The sequence below is a fragment of the Neopelma chrysocephalum genome, unplaced genomic scaffold (genome assembly GCF_003984885.1).
Source record: "Neopelma chrysocephalum unplaced genomic scaffold, ASM398488v2 Primary Assembly neopelma1_42b, whole genome shotgun sequence".
Classification (NCBI taxonomy): domain Eukaryota; kingdom Metazoa; phylum Chordata; class Aves; order Passeriformes; family Pipridae; genus Neopelma; species Neopelma chrysocephalum.
Genome location: NW_020897701.1, coordinates 8,288,836 through 8,314,137, shown reverse-complemented (window position 1 = coordinate 8,314,137; position 25,302 = coordinate 8,288,836). Strand labels below are relative to the sequence as shown.

General features: G+C 40.7%; 1 protein-coding gene across 2 annotated transcripts in view; it reads right to left on the bottom strand.

Moving 5' to 3' along the window:
- EMCN (endomucin) overlaps window positions 1-23,779 on the bottom strand; it is a 53,982-nt gene extending 30,203 nt beyond the window's left edge. For both annotated transcript variants that reach the window (XM_027677142.1, XM_027677143.1), the window contains exons 1-4: window positions 23,593-23,779; window positions 6,976-7,035; window positions 6,199-6,300; window positions 5,674-5,787 (exon numbers count right to left, since the gene is read on the bottom strand). In XM_027677142.1, the coding sequence (XP_027532943.1) occupies window positions 5,674-5,787; window positions 6,199-6,300; window positions 6,976-7,035; window positions 23,593-23,653 (337 nt within the window). In that variant the 5' untranslated portion in view covers window positions 23,654-23,779. The remainder of the gene's footprint in view (window positions 1-5,673; window positions 5,788-6,198; window positions 6,301-6,975; window positions 7,036-23,592) is intronic.
- Window positions 23,780-25,302: the final 1,523 nt, after the last annotated feature.

Below are 25,302 nucleotides of genomic sequence, written 5' to 3'. Positions count from 1 at the left end.
CTTTCACTGGAATTCTAGTAACAAGAAGCATAACTTCACATCAGCTCCCTTCAGAAACCTCAGAATTGTACTTTTCAATATGCAAGCCTGACCTGCAGTAGAGCTACGTAGAAAGCCCCTCTAACTCATTTTTCACTATAGTATAATGCAAGGATCTGGAAACTTTAATAATTCCTGAATTTTTGTCATAGAAGTCTTGAATGAATCTTTAAGAGCAAACTTTTTCCACTTTTGATTCTTACTGTGGTTGCTTCAAACTCAAATTTTATATGTTGAATTTTAATCTGAGATCACTTTTAAAAAAAGCAAAAAACCCAAAGTACCTTCCTCTCCCTTTGAGATACACAGGCTTGTAACAGTAAGAGCAACCATCTTGTGGCACCCTTGTCATAAGTTACTAAAAGCTTGCATGGGAGAATGAAAAATAAGTAAGAACAATAGTAAGCCTTCATGTGCAGAGACATTCGAACATAAATATGTTCTGTGAACAACAAAGCAAAACAATCAGGTGTGTGGGAGGGATGAGGAGGGAGGCAGCCAGTTGCCCTGTAACCCCATAGAGGGCTGTTTTCCCATGGGGATCGCTTGTTCCAGGCATCCTATCAGTCCTGGCAGCAGCCCAGCCCCAGGGTGCTCCTCTTGTGTTTGGGAGCTGCAAGACCAGATTGTTCTCAGGAACACGGGCTGTGTGCTGATGTTGTGGTTTAAGCCTTGGCAGGGGATTGGGAGGGGAGGGATGACAGCATTTCCACTTTATTTCCTTTAATTCAGCCTGGGTGAGATTCTTCCAGTGACTCAGGTAACACCAGGTATGACTCACACCTTTCCCTAGGGCTTGGCATGTAGTTTGTTGCATTTATTTTGTCAGACTGCAGAACAGGCTCAGTACTCCTGGTGTCAAGGGGTGAAGTAGATGTGCTACAGTGCAAAAATCCGTGTGCCAGTTTTCACTTTCCCAAGACGAAAAACACAATCTTGTGGGTAAAGTTCCCTTAATTCCACTGTACCAGTGTAAGATGAAATCCTAGCAACCCAATTCTCTGCTGACTTGTGGCTTTGAAGCAGCTTTTAAGCAGCATCCAAGCCTTACGCCTAATACACAGCCTAGGCTCTACCACCAACACATTTAGTAGATCAGACAGCTTCTGCACCAAAAGCCTGTGGGAACAGAAGCATCCATATCCAGCCACTGCTCACGCACACAACAACAGCACTGACAGCACAGTACGCCTGCTAGAAATCTGCCTTTTTGGTAAATCCTGTAACTCATATCTATGCAAGGTTTAATTTGATCTCAACTGCAGGAGACAGCGCAAGCCCTCACTGCGGTGCCCGTGCTCCGCGCGGGAACAGGCGGGGGACTCTGTGCGGGCGCGCCGTGACTCAGTTCTCTCATCCCCACTGACACATCGCTGCAGTAATTCATCACGCTTCAGCTCAGCCAGCTGCAGCAAAGATTCCTGCCTGCTGCCAGGGGGAGGCCTGGGCTCGCAGAAAAGCAGCAAAGCGCAGAAGGGCGGCTGCTGCTGCTGCTGCTGCTGCTGCAAAAGCACTTGCCTCATGGGTTAATGGGTTTGTTGTCAACAGCTGATTATGAATAAAAATGGTAAAGCAGTAAAGACTGTAAAATAGCTGTCCAAATGAAGATGATTGCTGCAACAGCAGAACTCTCTGGTGGAGATGCAGCTCTCCCTGCTGATATTTTGATAAAATAAATGACAGTGTGTTAACACATATTTGGCAGAGGGATAATCAACAACAGGGAACCTGAAGCTGCTCTACAAAGCTGCTGTTTGAGCTTCAGATATTTCCTTACTCTTTGTGCTCTGAAAACCCTTCATTTCCTATAACCAGCTGAAATTCAACACATATCCTCGCTTGATCTTAGCATGATTTTCTACTTAACCTATGTATAATCCACACATATTTTGGCATTTCCCCACAGTACTTTAAATTTTCTTTACAGCAAGCTGTTACCTAACTAATTTTGACATTGTAATATGCTTGAAGTAAGCTACAAATACTCTATGCACTGCAAAGAATATAGACATCTGTATGCATGTTAAAACGTTGTGACCAATAAATGAATCAAGGAAACACAGGGCAAAAGGAACTGCACCCAAACCACGTTAAAATGCCATCATGAGGGCTTTGTTAGATGGAAGACTAAAGCTTCTCCCTGGAGCTCATATTTTTAACATAAACACACAGGCCTTGCCCCTGTAATCAGTAGCCTGAAAAGCCATTTGAATTAATGAATACATTCATGAAAGTTTTGAAAAATCCAATTGTAGCAAAACCAATTACATTTTTACCCATTTAGAGGAATAAAAATTGGCTAGGGAGGTAACCAAGAAGATCTCAGTTTTAATGTTTACACCCATAGTTGATTGCATCTGCTGTCTGCAGCTTTATGTTTTCTGGTAAGAAAAAACCCCAAGTATTTAAAAATACATATTTTAAAACTTCTTTCTGCCTAACATATCTCAGCAGCCAACTATACTCAGCATTTACCTATAGCATGTGGTAACAACCTGAGGAAATCTGAGCAATACATGTTAGTATAACCCTCTTCTGGTAGTGTTACTGAAGCAAAGCTTCCTTTTTAATTACCAGTAGTTTGATAAAGAGAGAAAAAGGATCTCCTCCACTCTTTCCTTTCCTCACTTTTAAATATTTAATATCTAATTGCACCGTGATGTATCATCATCCAGGAGAGTGGCATGAGATAACTCAGAAACACAATGGTCAAAAATCCACTCTTACTAGTAACTTAATAACTTGAGCACTGACCTTGCATAAGATGCTTGCTCCATATCCAAGGGAGGAAGAATAGAAACTTTTGTTGCATTTCATTTTGTATTTTCTTTGATAACTTCAAGTGTCTCAGGACATGAAATCCTGATTGCAGATGCAACTTTCTGTGATATGACACCATATAAATTCTTGGTTTCGGGACTGAACTGCACAAGTGAGGTCACTCTGGCAAAATGTGAAATCTTGGATTTGACACTTCATACTGATAAATAAAAAGGCTAAGAAGACCAATCTAATGCTGGCTTCCATTATAATAAGCCGGGCAGGAGGGCTAAGAAGGAGAGACTGTACTTATGGCCTGCAGAGGAAAAGAACACCGAAAAAAAAAGACAAAGACTTTTGCATGATGTCACAGTGTATGGAGCACTGGGGATTTTTCCTGAATCTATAATAAAAGGTGACAGCAGCCACAGAAATTGCAGCAGAGACAGGAAGCCCTGTCACATCTTTGCTGTGTGAATGTGATCATTTGCTGAAGCTTTTAGCAGGGATTGAAGCAGAGAAAGTGATGACTTTCATTACAAAACAACAGAGGCGCCTGCTTTTTATTAAAAATCAGGTGTAGTAAAAGTAAATTTTGAACTGCCGTAAAGGCACCACCAATTTCTGGCTCAGTCTCATACAGCCAGTACAAAAAGGGGGAGAAGTGAGTGACAGTGAAAAAGACAGAGTAGCCAACTTTCATCTCCTGTCCATTTTGAGAGCAGAAATCTTGCTGTGCCTGTGCTTGTTTCAGGGAGCACAACTCCCTCCTCCCTGTGCTGTTGCTGGGGGGTGCCGGCAGGGGCTGGGAGGATGCAGTGAAGCCAGGGGCATCTTGCTGTGCCAATGTGTGGGCAGAAAACAGAGAGATGCCTGTAGCCAGCAGCCACACAGTGGCTGGGGGGATCTGTGGGTTTTCTGCAAGGCTGTCCACATATCTGCATGGCCCTTGTGCTATGCCCTGTTCCAAAACTAATACCTTGTGCCCCATCCACTCCTTTGTGCTGAAGCCAAGGCTATGACCTTCTTGAAATGTAGACCAGAATTTTATCTTAAAAAACCACTAAAATTAGTTTTCACATACACATATTTCCAAACACTACTTTAGCATTAAAAGAATACATTAAGTTCTTTAATGCCAGGCAGTTGCCAGAGTCCTGGACACACTGCCCCAGTTTTCCTTTATACAAAGGCAATTGAGAAGCAGGTAAGTCCTGCTTTTAGGTTAATTTATCAACCATTTTTTTATCACAAGATTTGGGGGAATCTTTTTAGATTAAATGAGGAGTTTTAAAAACAAATCACGATGCAAGCAACTAGGGACTGAACTCTAGTTGCTGGGAAAAGAATGCAAGAGGAACGGAAAGGAAGCACATTGGTGAAAGCTTCTTGCTTGGAGCCCATCATATCTCCAGTACCATTGTACCCCCAGCACCAGTTTTTCAGTGCAGAGCAGTGGCTGGAGTGAAGGTACACTGGCAGGCATGCCTTTCCTCATTAGCTTCCCTTCCCCTGCCAAGAGCTCTACCTGTCACCAAGGTTTAGTTCCAGGTGGCTGTGCTGCTCTGGTACCCACAAGCCAGGAATTTCTGCCAAACTGAAAAGACTAGGAATCGTATCCATAATGCAGTGCGCCACACCTCGGGCTTTTGACAGGCCTGCAGTGTCACAAATGCAAGTCTTAAAAGATTCTCTGTGGCCTTTGGTATCATTTTCAGCACCTTGTGCTCTGGTCAGGCTGTATGTGTTTCGTGACTCACTGACACTGGCATTTAAAAGCCAAGATAAAAACCAAAAGATTTTGGGCTGACAATCAGACTACTGCTTACACAAAGCACAGCAGGAAACCTGCACCAGTAGAAGATGAAACCACTGAGTGAAATGGGAATAGCTCTTCAGGCAGCTTAGCAGGCTTGGGTCTACAAGGGGTGGCTTTAAAGGAAAATTTGCATGAAGAAAGCATGCAGGCTGCTACACAGGAGTCCCTTTTTAGGCAAGTAAGCCAAGGGAAGAGAAGTCACATTCTAATCATTACTCACAGTTCAGTATGCTGTAAACATCACTTCTGAGAGCATTGGTGTACTGAGGTAAATATTTGGAGTATTTTTTTTTATTTTTTAGTAAATTAAATATAAAAAATGAAGCATTTCAAAGCTATGGTTCATCAAAAGACTGAAGCAAGAATTTACAGTGCAGTTAATGGACAAAAAAGGGAGACTTAATTTCATCTTAAGTGTATTGAGCTCCTTTTGGATGTTTAAATGAATCCAACTACTTGCTGGATAATGGGTTTCAGTTTTTATTTAATTTTATTTTATTTTACTAAAATCCAATCTGATGTTCCAGCCAACACACACATTATTCTGAAGATTTGTGGGGAACAAAATTGTTTCCTATGATTGATGCAGAGTAATTAGTACCACCTCTCTGCTTTCAGTACAATGACTCATAATAATACAGAACATACTGTAGTACTGTAACATATATAAACATAAAAAACAAAGAGGGGCTATTCTGACACCATTCTGATCACACAGAATAATTTTTTTTTATTAAGTACTTATAAAAAAACAAACAAAGAAGAAAAAAAATTAAGACCTTTTCAAATATATCTCTCCCAATTACAAGGAGATTAAAATTCTGTGCAATGGCTTCAGATCACTGCAAATTTAAGGTGCCATGTTCTTTGTGTAAGATTCTAGGGTAAGATTCATTAAAGATATGTAATATGGTAGGATTAGTAGCTCTGCTTCCCTAGACCACCAAATTCAAACCCCAAACTAATCTTTTTTACCTCCTTTTACTTCTCCAGACTGTTTTATAGAAATGTAGCATAGAACAAATCAGAAATGGCTCAATGAAATTATCACTTACTGTTTATTGTGCTGAAACTTTCATCTGTTGTTGTAGTTGTCACTTTTACCACTGCTTGTGTTGTTGTACCTTGTGTTATACCTTGTGTAGCATTCGGCAAAGAAGACATGGATGCTAACAAAGGAAAGACATTCAATTTATTTCCTTTAGTTTTGTATACACACATATGCACACACACAAAACACACCTATTTCCCTGCTTGAAGTCTAATTTTAAATTATCAAAAGAATATTTAATTTAAATTGAAGATCAACAGGGTTAGGACTCCCTTCACCGCAGAGGAAGCCACTCCCTGTCCCATAGGTGGATCATCCCACTGAAGACAAGCGATAACACAATTAGAAGGCCTAGACTGGAGCTACCTTGAGCCTGACGGGGAGGAAGCTCCTGCACACTCCTGCAAGGTTTCAACAAAGGGTTCACTGTCTGTAAAACAAATTCCCAGACCAAGAGGCACTGCTGCTTAACTTCCTGAATGCCCACTGGAACAGCATCAACAACTAACTGAGAGCAATTTTCACTTACTGTTTGTGATGGATTCAATTGTAGCTCCAATTGCAGTTGTTGTTGGCACTGACGCTTGTGATGGTGTTACTTGTGAAGTTGATGTCTTCATAGATTCTGTTACTGCAAGAAAGGCATTCACATCTTAATTGATCTATTTCATCATGCATAAATAAAGAACACATACTTCCAGCTGCATTCTCTCACCAAGCAGTGAATTTCTGTTTTAAGACTCACCCTTACAGAGTTTTCTTAACCATTTTTGAAGAGTATTCAAAAGGTATATGGTTGGTTTCAGAGGGGAGGTTTGGCCCGTGAATAATCTGCAAGTTGCCTACTGAAAATTAGCAGCTGTATCTACCAGCCAGCTCCTAAAGGAGAGGTGCTTGGCATGACTTCCAAGGGAAGAGGTGAGGGGAAAGGAGTCTGGTGTAGATGGATGAGTTCACTGTGCTGGAGTACACCTCTGACCAGCCCTTTGCTGCATACCTGTTTAATAGGAGGAGGGATGTAAAATCCCCATAAAGAATTGTGAGTGACACACAGGAGCACAGTTTATAGGTCCCAGGTAAAGAGCCAAAGGGGAAGAGACTCTACTAGTCTTAGTGCAATTTTTCCCTCCTCTCTCTGCTTGTCCACCTTGAGCCACATTCGAGTCTTCTTCATTGGCCATTCATGAAATTGGCCATTCACCCTACATGAAATAATTCACCTGATTTCTCTCTGAAGTTGGAAAAGCTGAAAACTAAAAAAACAGGGGCTTCAGAACACCAGATAAGGGTGAATTTGAACTCTTACCAGATTTTGATCCTGATGCAGAAACGGTTGTACTGAGAGTAGGGGTTGGAATGCCATCTTCTGAAATAAGCACAGAAAGAATCATATTAATTCTGCCACCTTCCAGATCTATTTAGCACTACGTAGTCATATTAGCAGAGAGTAGCAAGAACCTTCCTGGAAAATCAAGTTCAGAAGCCTATTAGCAGAAGCAACCATATCATATAACCCTGCAAAAATCTTTTCAAGCTGTATCCTAAATCTCTTCATTTTGCCCTCACTGCTGTAATGTGAAGCATTTTCTGCTGCCTCCCACCTTGGACTGCACATTGTTTTCCAACAGGTGTCTCCAAGACTAGTTTGAGGGGAAAAATGGAGCTATTAAAGGTTTTTCTCTATCTTCTCCTCTCCTTGAGTACAACCGCATCTGCTCTGAGTCTTCAGGATGGAGGATTAACTGAAATAACTGTCCACAGGAGTAAGCATCCATTCTTCTACATTGAAATAATAAAATTGTACTAGCTCCATGGCTAGTATAAACAGTTCAGGAAGTGTTTTCAACAACACCTTGGTCCCTATATGTGAGAGGAAAAGGAGAATTCATAAAACATGGCTTGAGAAGCACCAGGCTGAGTAATGACTGGCTTTCCCTACTGCCCTGAAGGCAGTGCTCCAGCTATTGGGATTTTACTGTAGTAAATTATACCAGTCTTAAAAATTCCATGTCAAGTTAGTAAGTGGGTCTTCAATATTACAAAACAAACAAACAATCCAAAAAAGAGACCCCCAACAAACAAAACACAAAATAATTTCTGTATTTTCTAACTGTACTGGTTGTTGGCTTCAAACAAGATTTTCAGTCTTATTGCTGGTTTGTCCATACTTTTCTACTAAAAGAAGTTGGGGGTGATGAAGGGGGTGAAAAAACTACATTGACTCAGAAGCCGTGGCATTTCTCAACCATTTTACACTGCTGTGAGACAAGTGTGGGTACATTTGGGGAGGACTAGATCAACTCTGTAACTGAATGGGAGAGGAAAATGGCACAGACTAATCCCTTAGTGCTTTCAGGTTTGAAGCGTGACATCCTGTCATGCTGCATTAGCATCCTGTAATACAGACATCACAAAACTGAGTCAGGACAGCATGTCACTATTCTTGTGTGGCTCCATTCATGGTAATATCTGCTGGCATTCTCTCTTTTTTTTGGCTACAGGGCAGAACAGTCAGTTGTGTTCCCTTTGCTCAGTGTGCTGCGCTCCGATTAACATTTCACGAGCACCACCCGAGGCCTGCCAGAGTCACAGATCTAACCTGGAAAAAACCCCAACATAATACAATTGTAGGGCCTCTGCAGGAGTATATCAAGGTCTAATCAGATGAGCCCTTACAATTCCTCTTCCAGCAGTGTATTATCAGCTCTCTTGGCACCTGCGTGTTTCTAAGGGGTCTCAGCCCATTCTCAGTGAGCCCCAATTCCTTGAATATTTTTCTAGGGATGCTGCTGCCTTCATAATGCCTCGTCACAGCACATGCTGGGCCAGCTCGTTGTGGGCATGTCCTACACAAAGTTAAATGTCTCCCCTATGGGCCTGCTGCTGCCCCAGCTCTACTCCCCAGAACACATGGATACACTCTGACTATGCACAATCTCTTGCACACTCCATTTAAAATATAGATTTTCCTGTCATTTAGTTCCCCAGTCAGAATAATGCTTCATACATGAAATACTTGGAAATCAAATTTTATCCAAAGAGACCTAAAGGCAATCTTGTTTCCCTAAACATCGAGCATTTTTCCATCTCTTCATTCTCATTATGTGCTGCTGACAAAGCTCCTCTAATCCTCCACACCACAAGGCCACAGCACTAGAACAGAATGTTTTTTCAACAGTGCCTACATTTCATATGGTTTTGTTTTAACATCTCTCAGTAGCTACCATATCTATAATACCAGCTAAACGCACTAGCTGGCCAATTAGCTCATTCCTGAACTCATTTTTCTCAAAACTCTTCCCCTAACTCAGCATGACTTTCTGGGAAGCCCATTGAAATACTTAGATTATTCATCCTTTAAAGATGTTCCATTTAATAACCATGTTGATAGGCCAAGCTTTCCTCAAAACTAAAAAAAAAGGGAATTTAGGGCACAGTTTTGTTATGACTCACTATTTGCTGATTTCATCACAGGTTAGAGATAAACTAAGGTAAATTCAATTAACAGAGTATAATAGAGTTTTATGAATTAATTGTTTTCTTAAAAAGGTGAATAATTAAATATACTTTAAAAATAAGTTGAAAGCAACATGCAAAAGACAGAATTGTGGGGGGAGAACTGGTTGATTAAAAGAAATGATAGAACTGGTGGCTTATTATGCTCTTATTTGCAATGTTAAGTTGTGACTAAGGAGAATCCTATGGGGGATAAAAGCAAGAGATCAAAAATTATTGAGAAAAGAATTTTCACCCAATAGAGACTGTTGTTAGACAAAGAGGGAGACAGAAAGCTTCGTTTTTCTGCTCATGTCAGGTTGCCTGCAGCCTCAGGTGATGGACAACTAAGTAAAGTTATAATTGCATGTTTTTAGTAAATTAAGATGCAATGATCCCTTTAATACGAGAGTCCCTTGATATACTCTGATGTGGGAGCAGCCAAAATCTATGCAGCAATTTCTCCCACACAGAAACTGCTACCATTTGCTGTGCTACTGGCAAGAAATCTGGCTAAAAGAGCATAGGTGAGCTGTGATGTCTGGAGAACATGCAAGGAGCTAAAAGGTGCTCACATACCACACTGGGCTGATTAAAGGGATGATGGTGGTAGTGCTAAGATTGGCAAAGAAAAAAGAACATGTCTTAGAGCAGATACCAAGGCAAGAAGAAATCAGAACTGGGAGAAAGATAACAGGACAGGAAGATGAGAGGGGAGGGGCAGAAAGGTCTAGAGACAGTAAGACAGTCAGGGTGGCAGGGAAAAATGAGAAGGATCTAAGAAGAGATCAAAGAACACTTGACACATGGCCACAAGACAAAACTGAAAAGAGAGTAACTGTTGTGGTTTTGTTGGTTTTTGTTGGTGGTTTTCGCCCCCACCCCAGGTTCACAGAATTTCCATTTATTGTCTTTTCTGACTTGTATTTAAATAGTATATTTGTTCTAAAATGAAAGCAACAGTACAATCATTTGTATCTAGTCTTAAAATTTCTAAATGGACAAACTGAACCACTGAACTTACTATCTTCTTTTAAATTCAGAAGGAGTCTTTGAATTTAGACAGGGCTGACCAACAGCCACAGTTGTCCTCAAACTGCAGCTTTTGATGCAGGCTTCAGCCTCCAAGGTCTGAGCTTGGAGTTCTCATAATTCCTTACCTCTCTCTCTCATTATTTTTGCCTTTACACTGGGAAGACTAAGATAAGCAGGCTCTGATCTTGTGTTAATTAGGTGCCTGTTATTGCTATAGTCAAGACAGAAAAAAAAGAAGAAATGACTGCATGATATTAAATCAGTAGTTCTGTTTTTATCCTACAGGATACTACAACCACAAAGTTTAAAACACCACATGAAACAGATAACACAAAACTGAATGTGAAAGCAAAAACATTTTAAAAGATTAATAGATTGTTCAAAGTAGATATGGATTATATTCATTACATGAATTACTGAATTTAAGTGCTGTCTGGTTTGGCATCAATATCTGATTTTGAAAAGACATTATTTTTATGGAAAACTCACTATCATTACAGAAATAGCAAGTGAAATGGCCTGTTCGGCATTTTTGCACTTGACCTTGCACTAGGTAGACAAAAGCATTTCATTAAAATCCTTCTGTTCAGAAGGACCAAGCTACTTGGTCCAGCTTCAGAAGGGATTTAAGAAGGGTGTGGATTCATGGAGGTGGGGGGTTATTGGAGAACCATAAAAATCATCAGGAGCCTCAAGAAAAATAACCACTCAGGAAGGACCGCAAAAGCTGCATTTGTTTAGTTTAGAGACAGAAAGATTAATGGAAGGCACAACAACAGCAGTCAGCAGGTGAGGGGCTGCAGCAAAGACAAAGGGCTATAATTATTATTATAATATCCACTGAAGATGAAATGAGAGGCAATGGACAAGGAAAATCTGAACTGTAAACTGCAGGTTTTTTGGTGCCTGTGTCAAGCTGTTGGTGTAACAGCCAAAAACTGGTATTTTAACTGTTTTGCTGATAAGGATATCATACATTCCCACTCAAAACCAGACCACTGCCCAACAGGCTGTAGCTAGGAGCAATTACCAAAGAGGTGTCCTGAAGAAACCTGTACATGTTAGTTCCCTGCTTCAAGGCTATAAAGCAGAATTTACAATTGGTGTTTTTATATCATGTTTGTTTACTGTATATTATCATAGAATGGTTTGTTTTGGAAGGGACCTTAAAGACCATTTAGTTCCAACCTCCCTGCTGTTTGCATGGATGCCTTCCACTAAAACAGTTTGCTCAGAGCTCCATCCAGCCTGGCCTTGAACACTTCCAAGTATGAGGTATCCACATCTTCTCTGGGCAAACTGTTCCAGTGCCTCACCAGCCTCACAATAAAGAATTTCTTCCTTATATCTAATTTAAACCTACTCCCTTTCAGGATGTTATATTATGGTTGGTTGTGTGACCCTCGGTCTTTGCAACGACATACAAGTCATGGAGAGGTCAAAGCTGTGTTTTTGCTTTCTGTCTTACCATGCCATCAGAAATAAATAGTGATCTCTTTCCAGCAAATGGTAATTCTACCAGCCCCTATGACCATGATAGAGCCTCCTGTAACAGTTGCTCCAGCAGCACCCTTGTAAAGACTGTACAATTCATCGAATATTTTACCCTTTGTGGAAAAAGTTATAGCTGTCCTTGTAAGAAAATCTGGCACTAATCTTCTCAGAGTTCCCAAGAAATAGCTGCTGCCTGACAACATGCACAACCTGTTTACTCTTACCTTGGAGCCCTGTTGTCTACTATGTTTTCTCTTTCATTTTTATTTATTGCTGCTTCATCTCTTCATTCTCCTGTCTGATCTTTCCCCAGGCCCAGTGTAGTTCTTACATTTCTCTTATTTCTGTTTTCAGTTCTTATTCATCTTTCTTTCCCAGTGCATGACCTTCTATTCTAACCTTGAGATAAATTTGTTTTTTCTTTTGTAATGCATTTTTGTGTAAAGACTCATGTAATCTTGAAAGAAAAAAAAAAGTTTACCTAGATGATCTCCCATCTGCCAGTCCATGCACACTGTTCCCCTGTGTTGACAGCAAAACCAAGTCTTAGGAACTGCTCAAAATCCTACTCAGGCCCTTCAAACAGAATTGAAGTGCACCTGGATACATTAATTTAGGGGTCAATCTTAAGGTTTAATTCCTGATCTAGGACTAGGCCTTCTACGTGGGCCTTCTACCTGGTGAGGTTTAGCATTTAGGCGCCCTTGGCCTTTGCTCTTGAGTAATGTTTTGTGGAGGCCCAGGTTGCACTTCCAGCCTAAGGAGAGAAGGCAAAGTGCTACAGTGTTCAGGAAACCCAGGCTCAGCTTCCTGCACAGCTTCAGGGTAATATTCTGCCAAGACACATAAAAAGATGTTTTAAAGCAGCTGCCACCAATGGTTATTGCCGGTTTGTAACAATATGGTGCTGGACAGTTCTCCAAGGATCTACCTGATTTCCTGCATGTCTGTGACATCCACGCTGCAGTGTCGTGCTACCATAAATAGTGTGTTGGCTTGTTGGTTTACATCTGTCCTAGATATATCATCACACTTAAGGTACATGGCTATAAGTGCAGAGTAGAGATTAGTCACTGAATCACAGAATGGGAAAGGTTGGAAGAGACCACAGTGGGTCATCTGGTCCAGTCTCCTCATGGTCACAGGTTAGTCACTGGTTGACAAAGCAAAAACGACAAACCAATACTATGCAAATTATTTAGAAAACCAGCAGGCACTGCAAAAAAAGTCTTATAGGAAGCATAGATGCTTCCAGTCACAAAAACTATCATTCGACATGTACTATTAGAAGAGGTTTAAGTGCAATTTTAACAGTATTGGTTAAAACCGTCAATTCCTTTCTTCCTATTCAAAACCTCTAAGATCACAAACACAAAATCTATACATTAAACACTAGAGAAATAAAACAAACAAACAAATCTCCAGACCTGCAGATATTTTGTTCAGAAAGAATTAATCTTATAGAAGTAATACTGTTTCTAGTACATTTCATCCTTAAGGACTCCTACTTTAAATCCTTCCTCTATAGTCATATCAACTAGATTTTAAATGGGAATCAAGGTTCTGATGTAATCCCGTGAATGGCTGAAGTTGGTAATTGTGTTGTAAAGGATGTTAAATTAAACAAAGCCATTTGCAAACTTCATGAATTTGAAGCAAACTCAAAGAAAAATACAACCTTTATGTCTTTGTATTTTTTTTGTATGCTAAAGCAATACACAAAGCATGACATGCCTCACACATACATTCAGATGGGTTTGTAATAGGGCCTGCACACAACTATTCATGCTGTGGCAGCACTTGGTGAAAGGAAAGCTGTGTCCCTAGTAAGAGTCCCATGCTGGATCACTGCCACTTCACTATCACTAAAAGTCAGAATTGCAAAGTGTTTTTCCAGCCTGGCCTCACAATGGTTTTGCACTGCTGCAAATGCTCTTAACGCAGCCTCCCTTGACGTAAGCCATTTTCCACCTCAGGATTGAATATCCTATAGTGGCAACTGGAAGGACAAAGTTACACCAATCACGTTTAAGGTGAACCCCTGTGAGATGTAGTCAGATACTACAGGCACAAAACGATAAGGCAGGGAGAAAGGCCACATTCTTTGCTGCCTATGCCAACCAGCTGGAAGCCTGTGGTTCCCACTGCCTAGGGAGGTGGGAAACCACCTCCCATTTGCCAAGCTGTTACCTTCCTTTCAGTCATATCTCTCTTCAGCAGCAATCCAAAACCATACTATACAATCCTACATGTGGAGATCTTACACGTTAGTTCAACTTTCTGCTTCTTCACTGTAGCTAGCAGTCCTGGTTTGTTCACTGGTGTCACACAACAGAGACAATCTGCTATAAAAGAGTGTGAAATTCTTATAGGCAGGAGCACAGGGGAAGACATGAAGGCAGTAAGGAGAAGCTCCTGCGTCAGAAAGGCACAACACTCTCCCTGCAGAAGGCAAAAGCACCTGAAAACAGGTGACAGAGATAGGCATTAGGGACGTGAGAGCATAAATGCAAAGCCCCATAGCTGGAAAAGGAAGGACAGGCTCCTCCTGCGTGGCATGGGAACAGGCAGCAGTGATTGGAGTAATATGGGACTTGGGTTCTGCAGAGGAAGCATAAAGTAGGTGGGCTGGAAGCAGACAGCAGCAAGAGCTGAGGGGATGAAGAAAGGGGAGGTAGGTGCCACAATTTCTCCAGCAGGGAACAGGAAGAAAGCAGGGAACGCAGTTTTGGTGCCAGCACTTGCCCCAGTGCTCACCCAGGTGTGTGGCATGACCTAACACCAGGCATTAGCAGGGACCTGCCGGGAATTACTAATTCCCCAGGCAAATGGCACTGTTTCCACAAAGCCTGCTCAAAACACCCGGCAAACAACTCCTGCACCGGGACCCACTGACCAGAGAAATACTGACAAAGCAGCTGCCAAAGACCAACCTCAGCTAATGCAGGTTGTTGAGGGCTCCCCTCACCAAAACATTAATGAGAAAGGTTGGATGAGTGCCCCCATGTTATTGAGTATTTGAAACAACCCAAGCACTGCATGCTTTGCCTCTCTGCATGTGTGGACATAGAAATCTGGGCACTTTACTAGCCAGCTTGATGGGGTTTTTTATTGCCTCAGAAGAAATGCAAACTCCCTATCAAAAGCTTTTAATCACAAGCTTTCTCATTGCACCTTCTGCTCCTACTTGAAGCCTGGTGGATATCTTTATTACTGTGTACTACAGAGGGATGAGTACATTGCTTGCACTCCATAAAACAATAAATGTGCTCAGCATGCTCATCAGCACTCCAGCCTGCCTTAAATGAAGGCTCCAAGCTCTGCACTTCTCTTTATTTAAACCTGTTAAACCTATTTAATAGGTTTTAATTAAACCCTTTAAAGCTATATAAGCCACCAGATTGTCACCCTTTGATGCTGATATATTTGTTTGCCCATGTGTAAGATAAAAGGTAGGAGCTTATAAGGGCTATTTTATAGTATGAAAAACGAACTGCCACCCCCTCCTTGTGTTAGTCATGCTAAATAAATTTGGAAAATGTTTTTAATGGGTGCAATTTTATATGGAAAGCTTTTTAAATATTGTGCATTGCTGAGTAGAACAAGACAAAGAAATAAAGGAGAGCCCCTTCCCCTGCAACAGGAAGGAATAAGAGTGTTGGTGTAAGTCACCTCCGCCCAGAAGGTGGAGAGAAAACTATGTCCTTCTCCGGGTAATGCTTACAATGCTTTTTCCCTACCATGCTATTTGGAAGCCTATTTTTGTTTCCCAGGAAAGAGTGTGTTTGGGTAGGGCAGATATAAAACAGCCAGAGGGGAAGCTGAGCCCAGGTCAATCCGTAGCTCTCCTTTGCAATGTGCTGCAGCAGAAAGTAAAGTCCTAGTTCTTCTGCTTTATGTTTGAGATCCAAATGCATCTCCAGCAACATGACTAATTGTACAATTCAGGAAAGGGTCACTGCAATGCCTGCTATGATGTACTTATTTTTAGAACATCCAGGATCAGCCTAGACGCCCATTTAAGCTACACCCGCCCATGCCACTCTGTTCCTGACAAAGCTCTGAAAGCCTCTGGAGCATCAAAAACCAGTTCCTGTCAGAAAACTCTGTGGAAACATTGTAAATTGCTTCTATAATTAATGTAATTCCATGCTCAATGGTCCATTGAGACTCACTTCATCTTTTCCACACTGCCTAGAGCAAAGGTTAAATGGTACAGACTATCCCAAAGGGAAGGACCCAAGTGGGCTTTGCAAGCTCTGAGTACAATCTCACTGGAGTTACTTTATATGCAAGGATGAAGGGTATACTTTGAAAATATCTCATCCCTCTAATTGGCACACATAACTGATGAAGACCTCCTTGTCTGTAAGTATCTTGCCCAGTTGATTGGAACTCTTGCTATTTTGAATTTCTACCAATTCACAACTGCTCAGATCAGATGCAAAACTGAAACTCTTTTCCCTCATGCTTTATTCCTAGTAAAAAACTGAAGTTGTTACTTGGAAAGCACTTGAAACAGACTGTCAGTACTGAGGACCTATCAAAGAGCAGTGGGAACTGCTGCAGTAGCCGTGTCAGCTCCCATGCTGATAACCAGCTTCCTAGTGGAGCAAAGTGGCCCACAATCAGGATGCTCAGGCTTGTCAAAATCCCATGTCCCAGTCAATGCACTGGGAAGTCATGGTGAGCTGGGAGCTATTAATCTCCTGTTGGTGAGCAATTATAGACACCCCTTGTACTTCCATTGGCAATTAGAGTAATTTTATTCCCCATGACAATTACAACTACTGTGAATAAGCTGTTCCATTGCGACACAAACCCTCCTGCTCTTCTTTAACCTCTTCTCCCAAAAATGATCAATTCCCATTTCCATTTTGCATCTGGAAAACAGCATTTTCTACCAGCTCTTGGAAATGGAAGGTGAAAGCAAGTAGGGAGGAAGCAGACAGTGCACTACAAGAAAGTGTCTCTAAGCCAAGAAGATGAATTGTGCACTAGTTCACCTAAATTCAAGAGCATTAAGACATACCAGCCACATGATTCCATTAGCACAGGGAATGACATGCAAAAGGGAAATGATGGAATCCTCTGAAGCCATTTGAACTAGACAGGATAAAATGTGCAGAGAACCAAAAACCAGTCCTGCACTGTGAGGTTTTTTTCCTCTAATATGTGTGCTGTGTCCTTCCCTTTCTGTCATTAGCACATCCTGGGTATCGGGTTATTCGGCATAGATCTCTAGTAAGGTCTTCCTTTTGTTACACGTTGGAAACTAGTGAGTTGTTAGAAGTCCAATAGTTTGTTAAATACATTTTCTGTCTTCTGAATCATGGCAAATATATTAATGCACTACTCTTATAAGAAGAAACCTTCCTAAAGAGAACCTAAAGTTGCTCTGCTGGAAGAGGTTTCTGACCATTGGTGTAGTTACAATTTCTAAGAACTATGTGTTTAGTGTCAAAACAGAGTAAGACTCCATAGGATGTCCAGAAAGCTCCATAATTCAAAGAACTGAGTAGTTTCCAAAAAGAGATTTTAACAGTCCTGCACAGGAATGAGCAACTGCAATGAAATTGCACACTGGCCCCAAACATTTCATCTTGGCACAGATTTCTGCCTTTATGACCATCTGTAGGAGTCAAGGGCAAATGAGGTTTGACAGCTTGGCAGGAGTTTCAGAGTCTGTAATTCCTGGGAAAAGAAAAAGCCCAAATTTTGGCTGTTAGAGACTTTGAATGGCCATGGAAGCATCAGCCATGTATCAGGTCCAAAGTTTCCTTTCTCTATTGGACATGAGATCGGGAATTTGGGGGGGAAAATATTTGAATTTCACATTTTTTGAGAGTAATCCTCACCTATTTTTGCCATTTCACCTAACAATGTTTGGTGATACTTTTGCTTCCACAACCTTTGAATGAGTTTGCAAACACTGATATTTACATCATCTATATTGCTGTGATATATAACCCATGCTGAGATGAGGAGGAATAATTCATCTGTCTGGAAAGATGATTTCAGACTGTCCTCACATGGGGATAGATAGCACCCCATGCACTAACATTTAGAAGGTTATCAAGACTGTATTTCAAATAAAACCCTAGATTTAATGTTGAGCATGAGAAAAAGTAGGAAAACTAATAAAACCCAAAGCAATCTATGGGGTTTTGATCACTTCAAGTAATTAATGTGCAATGAAAACATATCTTGACAAATAAGTATTTTACAGAGAAAAAGAATACAAATCACTGGCCAGGGAGGTTTGTAAATCTCCTGGCACAATTTTTCTCAGACCAACTAAAATCCAAAGCTTTTGCCATTCATATCAGTAGTTGCCTCAATAGCTAAATCTATCAAGCTCCAAAATGACATTAATCTCCTGCTAAAAGTTATGAAAGAAGGAATCTGCAGGAAGCATACACATCTCATTAATATAATAATGGATTTAAATAATTTAACCCTTAAGTTTTGATTACACTGATGCTCCTCAAACCAAGTACCAGACTGAGAAATCACCCCATTAAGACAAACTGAATGTGCTTTTTAGAACAGTTACTTATCTTGTAGAAATCTTCAGACAGCAAGGCTGGTATGGTGCTCCCATCCCAGGAAAACACATAATTTCTTTAGAGTGATAAGGCAAGACAGAAAGGTTCCAGCAGATAAATATGATGCAAAACTACGTGCCACTTGCTTTGTGGTTCCAGAAACCTGAGATGCATTGCTCTCTACAACATGTAGCTAACACACACCCAGGAGCATGTTAGTGCCATCGAAAAAAAAAAAGATTAAAACTTGTTGTAAAAATACTCTATTGATAAATAGGATAGAATTTGCACCTGTACCAAAGTCAGGCAAGCATCCACTTTCCCCACAAAAGCAGTGAGAAAACCCTCGCCCTGTTACTAGTTTGAAAGATAACCTTTGGAGCATTAGCTAGTTAGTCTGGCCTGAAAGGGGATGTTGTCTTCCCTGACTGTTGAGAAAAAAAATCTTTCTGAATTAATTTGGACTCCTCCAGACCAGCCTCTAGGACACGTGAGGATGGCAGCAGAGGGCTTCCTACCCTCTTTCTACAATACTCCAGCAGATCGCATTTGCTGAATTTTGTTCCAAGTCATTATATCAGCAAGTGATAATCAGCACAGTTTTCTGACATGAGGAGGTAGGGTCAGAAGGCACAGTGTAGAGACAGAATCATATTAAATTTTGTCAAACCAGTTTTCTTAGTGCAGGTAGGTCTGGCTGATACAGCATGCAGCTCTTAGGGCACCCAAGGACCAACTTTGACAAGATGAACACCAAGGTATCACTACCTGTATCTCAGCTGCTGGAACAATGATGGTGACTTCCATGGCAGAACACGGTGCAACTCAGGGGTTTGACCCATCTGGGAAACCTATTTTTAGAGGGCTAGCTGAACACAAATGTAGATGTTTGTCTTCCAAGGGAGCCAAGTCTTTAATTCTTGACTTGTATTTGGAAATAACAGCTACTATACACAAATCCAACATTTTCTCTCTGTTTTTCAAAAAAACCCCAGAAACATGAAAGGGTCTTTCTTGAGTTGTTGCAGCAAAAAATACAAAAAAACAACACCTCCTCTGCCTCCACTTCATGAGGGCCACAAGTAATAAGGATGGCTTTCCATGCAATTTTACTGTCTTTAGTCTTTTAAGTTAGTCTGACTATCGAATAGTACCAGTTCAAAGTATTCCCTTCCCTAGGTTAAGAGTTTCTTGGAGATTACTTTCAATTTGTACTTTTTCAGGTTTTTCACATAGGACTCAGATGTATAACCAATTTGAACCCAAATTCAAGGTACTTTTCCTATTTAGAAAAAACACCCCACACAACCAAACAAAACCAAGCCTCAGTCAATTTTTTTTCCTAATTTATAATGGAACAAATATTAATAAGAACTCTAGGTTTAAATACAAATAAAAAGAGAAAGTTAGATAAAAAAGAAAACATTCTGGTAAATTTTCAGAGGAGACAACCATTTTATTGGGCATGGCATTATGTATTCTCAGGTTTGGAGCTGAATGCTGCAGGCAACTTGCCCTTCGTATTTAGTTTACATTTATTTTGGCTGTAAATCACAAGCAAGCAGGTATCAAGCCATCTGCTTCTATCCTCAGTAAATGCAGTAAACTTGTCTTCAGGTTTGGGGCTAGAACAAGCAGTTTTCTTCTGTCCAGTAATAAATATACCTTTAAAATCCATTAGGCAAAAATTGGCCCCGTATGCAAAAGATCTAATGAATGAAAGGCATGTGGGGGCAGGGGAAACAAAAAAGAACAAAACAAATCTGTACAGGGATAAAAATTCAATATTCAATTAAAGGTTATGATAATCTCCAGCACTATAATTTGATCTTTGACAAAGCTAGTTTTGCAAAATTCTAGGAACAGCAAAAATGCCAAACACCTTTTTTTTTCACAACAGGAAAATTCTCAAGACGTTCAAAGTTTGGGCTCAAGCAAATTAAAGGTGTAAGAAAGCCTTATGCAAAGCCTATTCACATTTCTCAAATTTTCAGAGACGAGACAATGATCCAACTGTGACAGTCTGTGTCTTGCTGGTCTTCTAGAGAACCAGCATGAACAATAACCCAGATTGAGGGAAGACTATACTCAAAACCTCTAACTGCTCAAAATAGTTTAGCTAGTATTTAATTTTTAAAATAAATTTTTAAAAGACTTGAAGGCTTGTGAGCACAGAAGATGGAAAAGGAAAAGGCTATCTATCTCCTCTAGTTTACACCAACAAGAGCAGAGTACAGGCAGCTGCAAATGTATGTAATCACTACAGGAGCCCTGGTTGAGTGGAACTTTTCTGAAGCTGTCAGCCTGGGAGTCAGGATTAATCAACTGCATTGTAGGGTTGGGATTCCCCACAACATCCCCTTAATGGGGAAGGGGGTGGAAAACCTGTAACTTAGGGCTGACCCACAGTGTAATGGAATAGGTCTAAATTACTTCAGGGGCATTTGGACGAGGCTCTCAATGCCAAGACTTGCTCCTACCTTTCCAAAATGAAAAGTACCCTTGTTTTTTTGTTGTGCCGTTAATTTTGACAGAGCACTTAGATAAAGTTACTGCTAGCTGTCAACAGAGGTCAGTAATCAGATGCTAATAAACCCACCCACTGTACATCTTCAGCACGAGACAGTCCCTTCCAGCTCCTACATTTGAGTACATAACCTGAAGGTATCCAGACTGATGTTAAGGGGAGCACAACCCACTCTTCTCTGCTATCAGTTCTGCAAGAAACCAACCTGGGTGACTGAGTGAGAAGGATGATGTGATGTGCTACAAGCACTTTGTGGAGGACATCTGCTGTGCTGTGTTGCCACACATTTGTGCAGACTCAAGAGCATTTGTATTTGATTACTATAATTTGACAATGTATTTTTTTACACATTTCAGTGCTGTCTGTTTAAAGCTGGAAATGCTATGAATCAACCCAGAAAGCATTTCTATTTGAGTTGTTTTGGAACAGGTAAGAATAAAGAGCAATATGCCAGGAGGACCGAACACCTTGAGATAAGGATGAAGGAACTCCTGTTTTAAGCATGTCATTTAACTTTCAAAGGGTTGAGAAAAGCCTTGAGAGGAGGGATAAGTTGTCAGGAGGCTACCAACCTCCACATTTGAACATAACTGAGCCCCTAGTAATGTGCTGACACACATTACTCGCCAAAACATTAGGGGCTTTTCAGGATGCAAGGTCCCAAGACAAATTAGAAAATTGCAAAGAAAGGCATTACCAGCACACAGGCTGAAGACAAAGCATGAAATTTGGAAGCCCTACAGGAGACTTGGTGCTTTCTTTACTAACTACTGTGGAAACATCCTTGTCCACTTCAGTATGATACACAAAAGATACAAAGACGGGCAACTTGTGTGTATTATGTGAAAAGGTTGCAAGCCCACAGAATACTTGTCTTTGTAAGCTTTGAAGGCAAAATACCCCAAAACCTGGGAGAGGGAATATTAAAACACCGGGGTGTGATTTGACCTTCTCTAAATTTTACTGAGCATCATTTTAAGATATTAAAGGTGTTTCTAAGCAACCGGAAAAAAGTCTTGCTACTGTCTCCAGTGTTCAAAAAAGGGAGATTGAGCACAAGGGAGATTGGTGTTAGCCTCCTTACCATCAGTTCCCCTCTCCAGATTATAAGATCCTGCCATTACAGCCCAGGACACTTTGGGGATCACAAAAGTGGAAATCCAAATACTTGGTCCAGCTTCATACTACAGACAATAAAACCACTTCTGTTTTAACAGGTTGATGCATGGGATAGCCTGAAGGAAGCTTGACCAGATTATGTACCTTTACTTTCACAAGATAGATAGCGACATACTCCAAATTTCCCCACAAATATTCTTAATTGTGAATTTACCAATAGAATTTCACTACCATATCTACTTTGCAATAAAGCATTTAAAAATACTTTTACAGAAACAAAATTGTTCAGAACAAATGTATCATATGTAAAATTTGCTTATTCACTGTCATCAGTTCTGCCACATTCATATCACACAGAGGAGGGAAAATCCTTTTTAAAGAAAGGATTGTACAAAATTGACAGAATTCCTCCCACCTTTGCATGTTGCTTTCTGGTAAGCTTTATGGACTGTTGTGTTAAATATGCTCTTTTTGATGCAACTCCACGTTGCTGTTCACAAATTGTGAAATTAAAGCTTCAACAATGACAGGAAGGCTATTTTTACTAGGAGTAGCAGACAGAGAATAAATAGTACTTCAACACAGACTTTCAGGGCTTGTACTTACTTAACATAGTTTTAAAAGCAGTTCTTTCTGTGGCACAAGCTTATTTTTAATCTCCTTTATTGATTTGCTTCCCTAACAGCAGTGAGTCCAAGCAACAGCGTAAGATACATCACAAAAGACCAGATTTTAACACATAACCTGAGCAAAAGTTGATTAACTTTGTATAGATCAGTTGACCTATTATCTACTTTCTATTAGATACCCATCTAATAGATAGATATCTATTAATTATCAATTTTAAAGTTCTGATTCATAGATCCCTTGCAGACAATCTGTAGGAATTTGTGGAAGCTTTGGCCCAGAGGGTCGGCAAAGGAAAGTACAGACAAAAGGCAGATTTTACTTCAAATGTATCTTTTGTCAAAGGTGATGATAGACTCTGGCCGTTGTTGCAGTTTCTTTCATCCTTTCAGGGCGACTAGTTAATTTCATTTTAAAAGCATGATCTTTCAAGCTGAAGAACAATGAAAACATCAGTTCACTGACCACGTGAACATCATAAAATTTGATTAAATCTGTGCATTTGAGAATCATGTTTAAAGAATACAGCACTTAGTAACTAATATCACCCCTAGGGTTGCATCCCTCAGTATGTGACACCTGATAAATTTTGTAAGCCCCTATATCTTTGGGGACAAAACTAAACTAATTTCTGAGAGATACTCTTGGCCAAACTTGTTGCTGGCATTGTGCCAGGGAAATCCATCAGGATAGATCTGATTTGCAAGAACATTAATTGCAAAATCTTTCAGACATTTCAATTCCCCCCCTAAAGCCATCTGTACAAAAGATGCTTTATTTCTTAGAAGAAAAACACAACTAAAAACTTTTGTAAATATATCTCTACTTTTAACTCCTCTCAGATTTAGGAGCTTCACGATACCTAAAAAGAAAGCTGTCACAAAAATACAATGGCAAGAAAGATTTTTCATAGAACACATATAACTCAACTACCAGTTAGTACCTTTTCCTCCAACACACAGTCTTTCAATCACTGCAGTGGAAAAAAAAAAAGCATCCAGCTACTGACAGCTAAGCTTTTGCTCACAAAACACCCTACAAATGTGCCAAGTCTATCCAAGAAAGCCAAAGAACTTACCTCCCACAGCACAAACACAGAGTACAGCTAAGAAAAAGAAGGCAATTCCCAGGAGCTTCATGCTTGGTGGTTGTGGTGGTAGTGGTGGTAATGCTGTCAGCTCTCCCTTACACAGCTGGGCAGGGAGTGCTCTCTCACTCTGGGGCAGGCCCTAATTACTCCATGGAAAAAGGTGTGTAGAGACTGTGCCTAGTCACTGCCCATTCCTGCTTATTTTGGGGACTTTGATAAAGAACAGGAGGAAACACAACATACTCCCTCTGGGAGTTCAGTACAGAGGAGATTTATTGTTTCAGTTCTTACAGGAACTCCTTTTCTTTGGCAGTGAACTGTGTTTTTGTTAATACGTTATTTTGTTCTTCTTCGGTCACGAGGTCAGGAAGGTTTCTGAACAGAGGCAAATCTTTCCTTAGAATATGCTATACATCACCAGCTTTCATACTATAGTTTGTGATACTTTTAAAGGGGACATTTATGAGAACTAAGGGAGCCCAGGCAGTGGGGGATAACACAGAGGAGCTAAACAGGCAACAAGAACCCTCATCTAGCTTGGTTTTGGGCTGCATAAAGTGGCCTTGGTGAAAATCATAGCTGCTTCATGTTAAAGGTAGTGAGAGAATGCCTCCCTGAGAGAGCTGCCATCCTGAAACCAACAGGATGCAAGGGGCCACCAGAATAGGGCAAGGAAATAACTCCAGCAAGGTGCCCCAGCAGGGAGAGGCTCTGGGCTTCTCAGAGTTAGAGCTCAGGTGTGGGTTTTTTCTTTAAATGGAAATGGATCCTCTTTATTTTTTTTATTTTTTAAAAAATCTCAAAAGTTGAAATTATGGAAAGGTTTTTTTTTCTTCTACATAGGTACTTGCTGGGCCATGGAATGGGAATACAGTCCCCAGAGCAAGCCTCTTACCTGGGCTGTCTAATCAGCCACCACAGAATTGCTCTCTCCTCCTCAGGACCCACTGACCTGGGAAACTTTGGTATCCCTCCTTCTCACAGCCTTTCTCCAATTTCCGTGGAAGAAATCTGAGCAGAGTTCTAGAGATAAAGGCTATCAAAGCATGTTCTTGTACTACTCTTGTGCTCTGTGCCTTAACGATTCAAGGCAGCTAATGGCATTTAATCACAAAACTTCAACCACAATGAGAGTGCAGTGCAGTATGTTTGCTCTTCTCCCTCTTTCTCATCTCTCAGGAAAAATTGGCGGAAAAATTGACAAACAGCCTGACTCATTAAATAGTCAACTCTACTTATTTCAGTACTCAAGATTTACTTTTTTTTTCTTCATGACTTTTTCTCACTATATGGGGAAGTTTTGGAATGGCTTCGCATGCAGGAACTCCCATGAGCTAAGCCACAGTACTTCCAACCACAGTGCAGTTTTATTTGTGCAATGAGGAAAATGGTAGCAGCTTGGCATCATGTGTGGAATCATGATTGTTTAGGTTGGAAAATACCTTTGAGAAGATCACTAAGTCCAACCACTAACTTAGCACTGCCAAGTCCACCACTAAACCATGTCCCTAAATGCCATATCTGCACATATAAATACCTCCAGGGATGGAGAATCAATCACTTCCCTGTGAGGTCCATTCCAGTGCTTGACAACCCTCTCTGTGAGGAAATTTTTCCTCATATCCAACCTGAACCTCCCCTGGAGCAACTTGAGACCACCTCCTCTTGTCCTCTCCCTTGTTAATTGGGAGAAGAGAC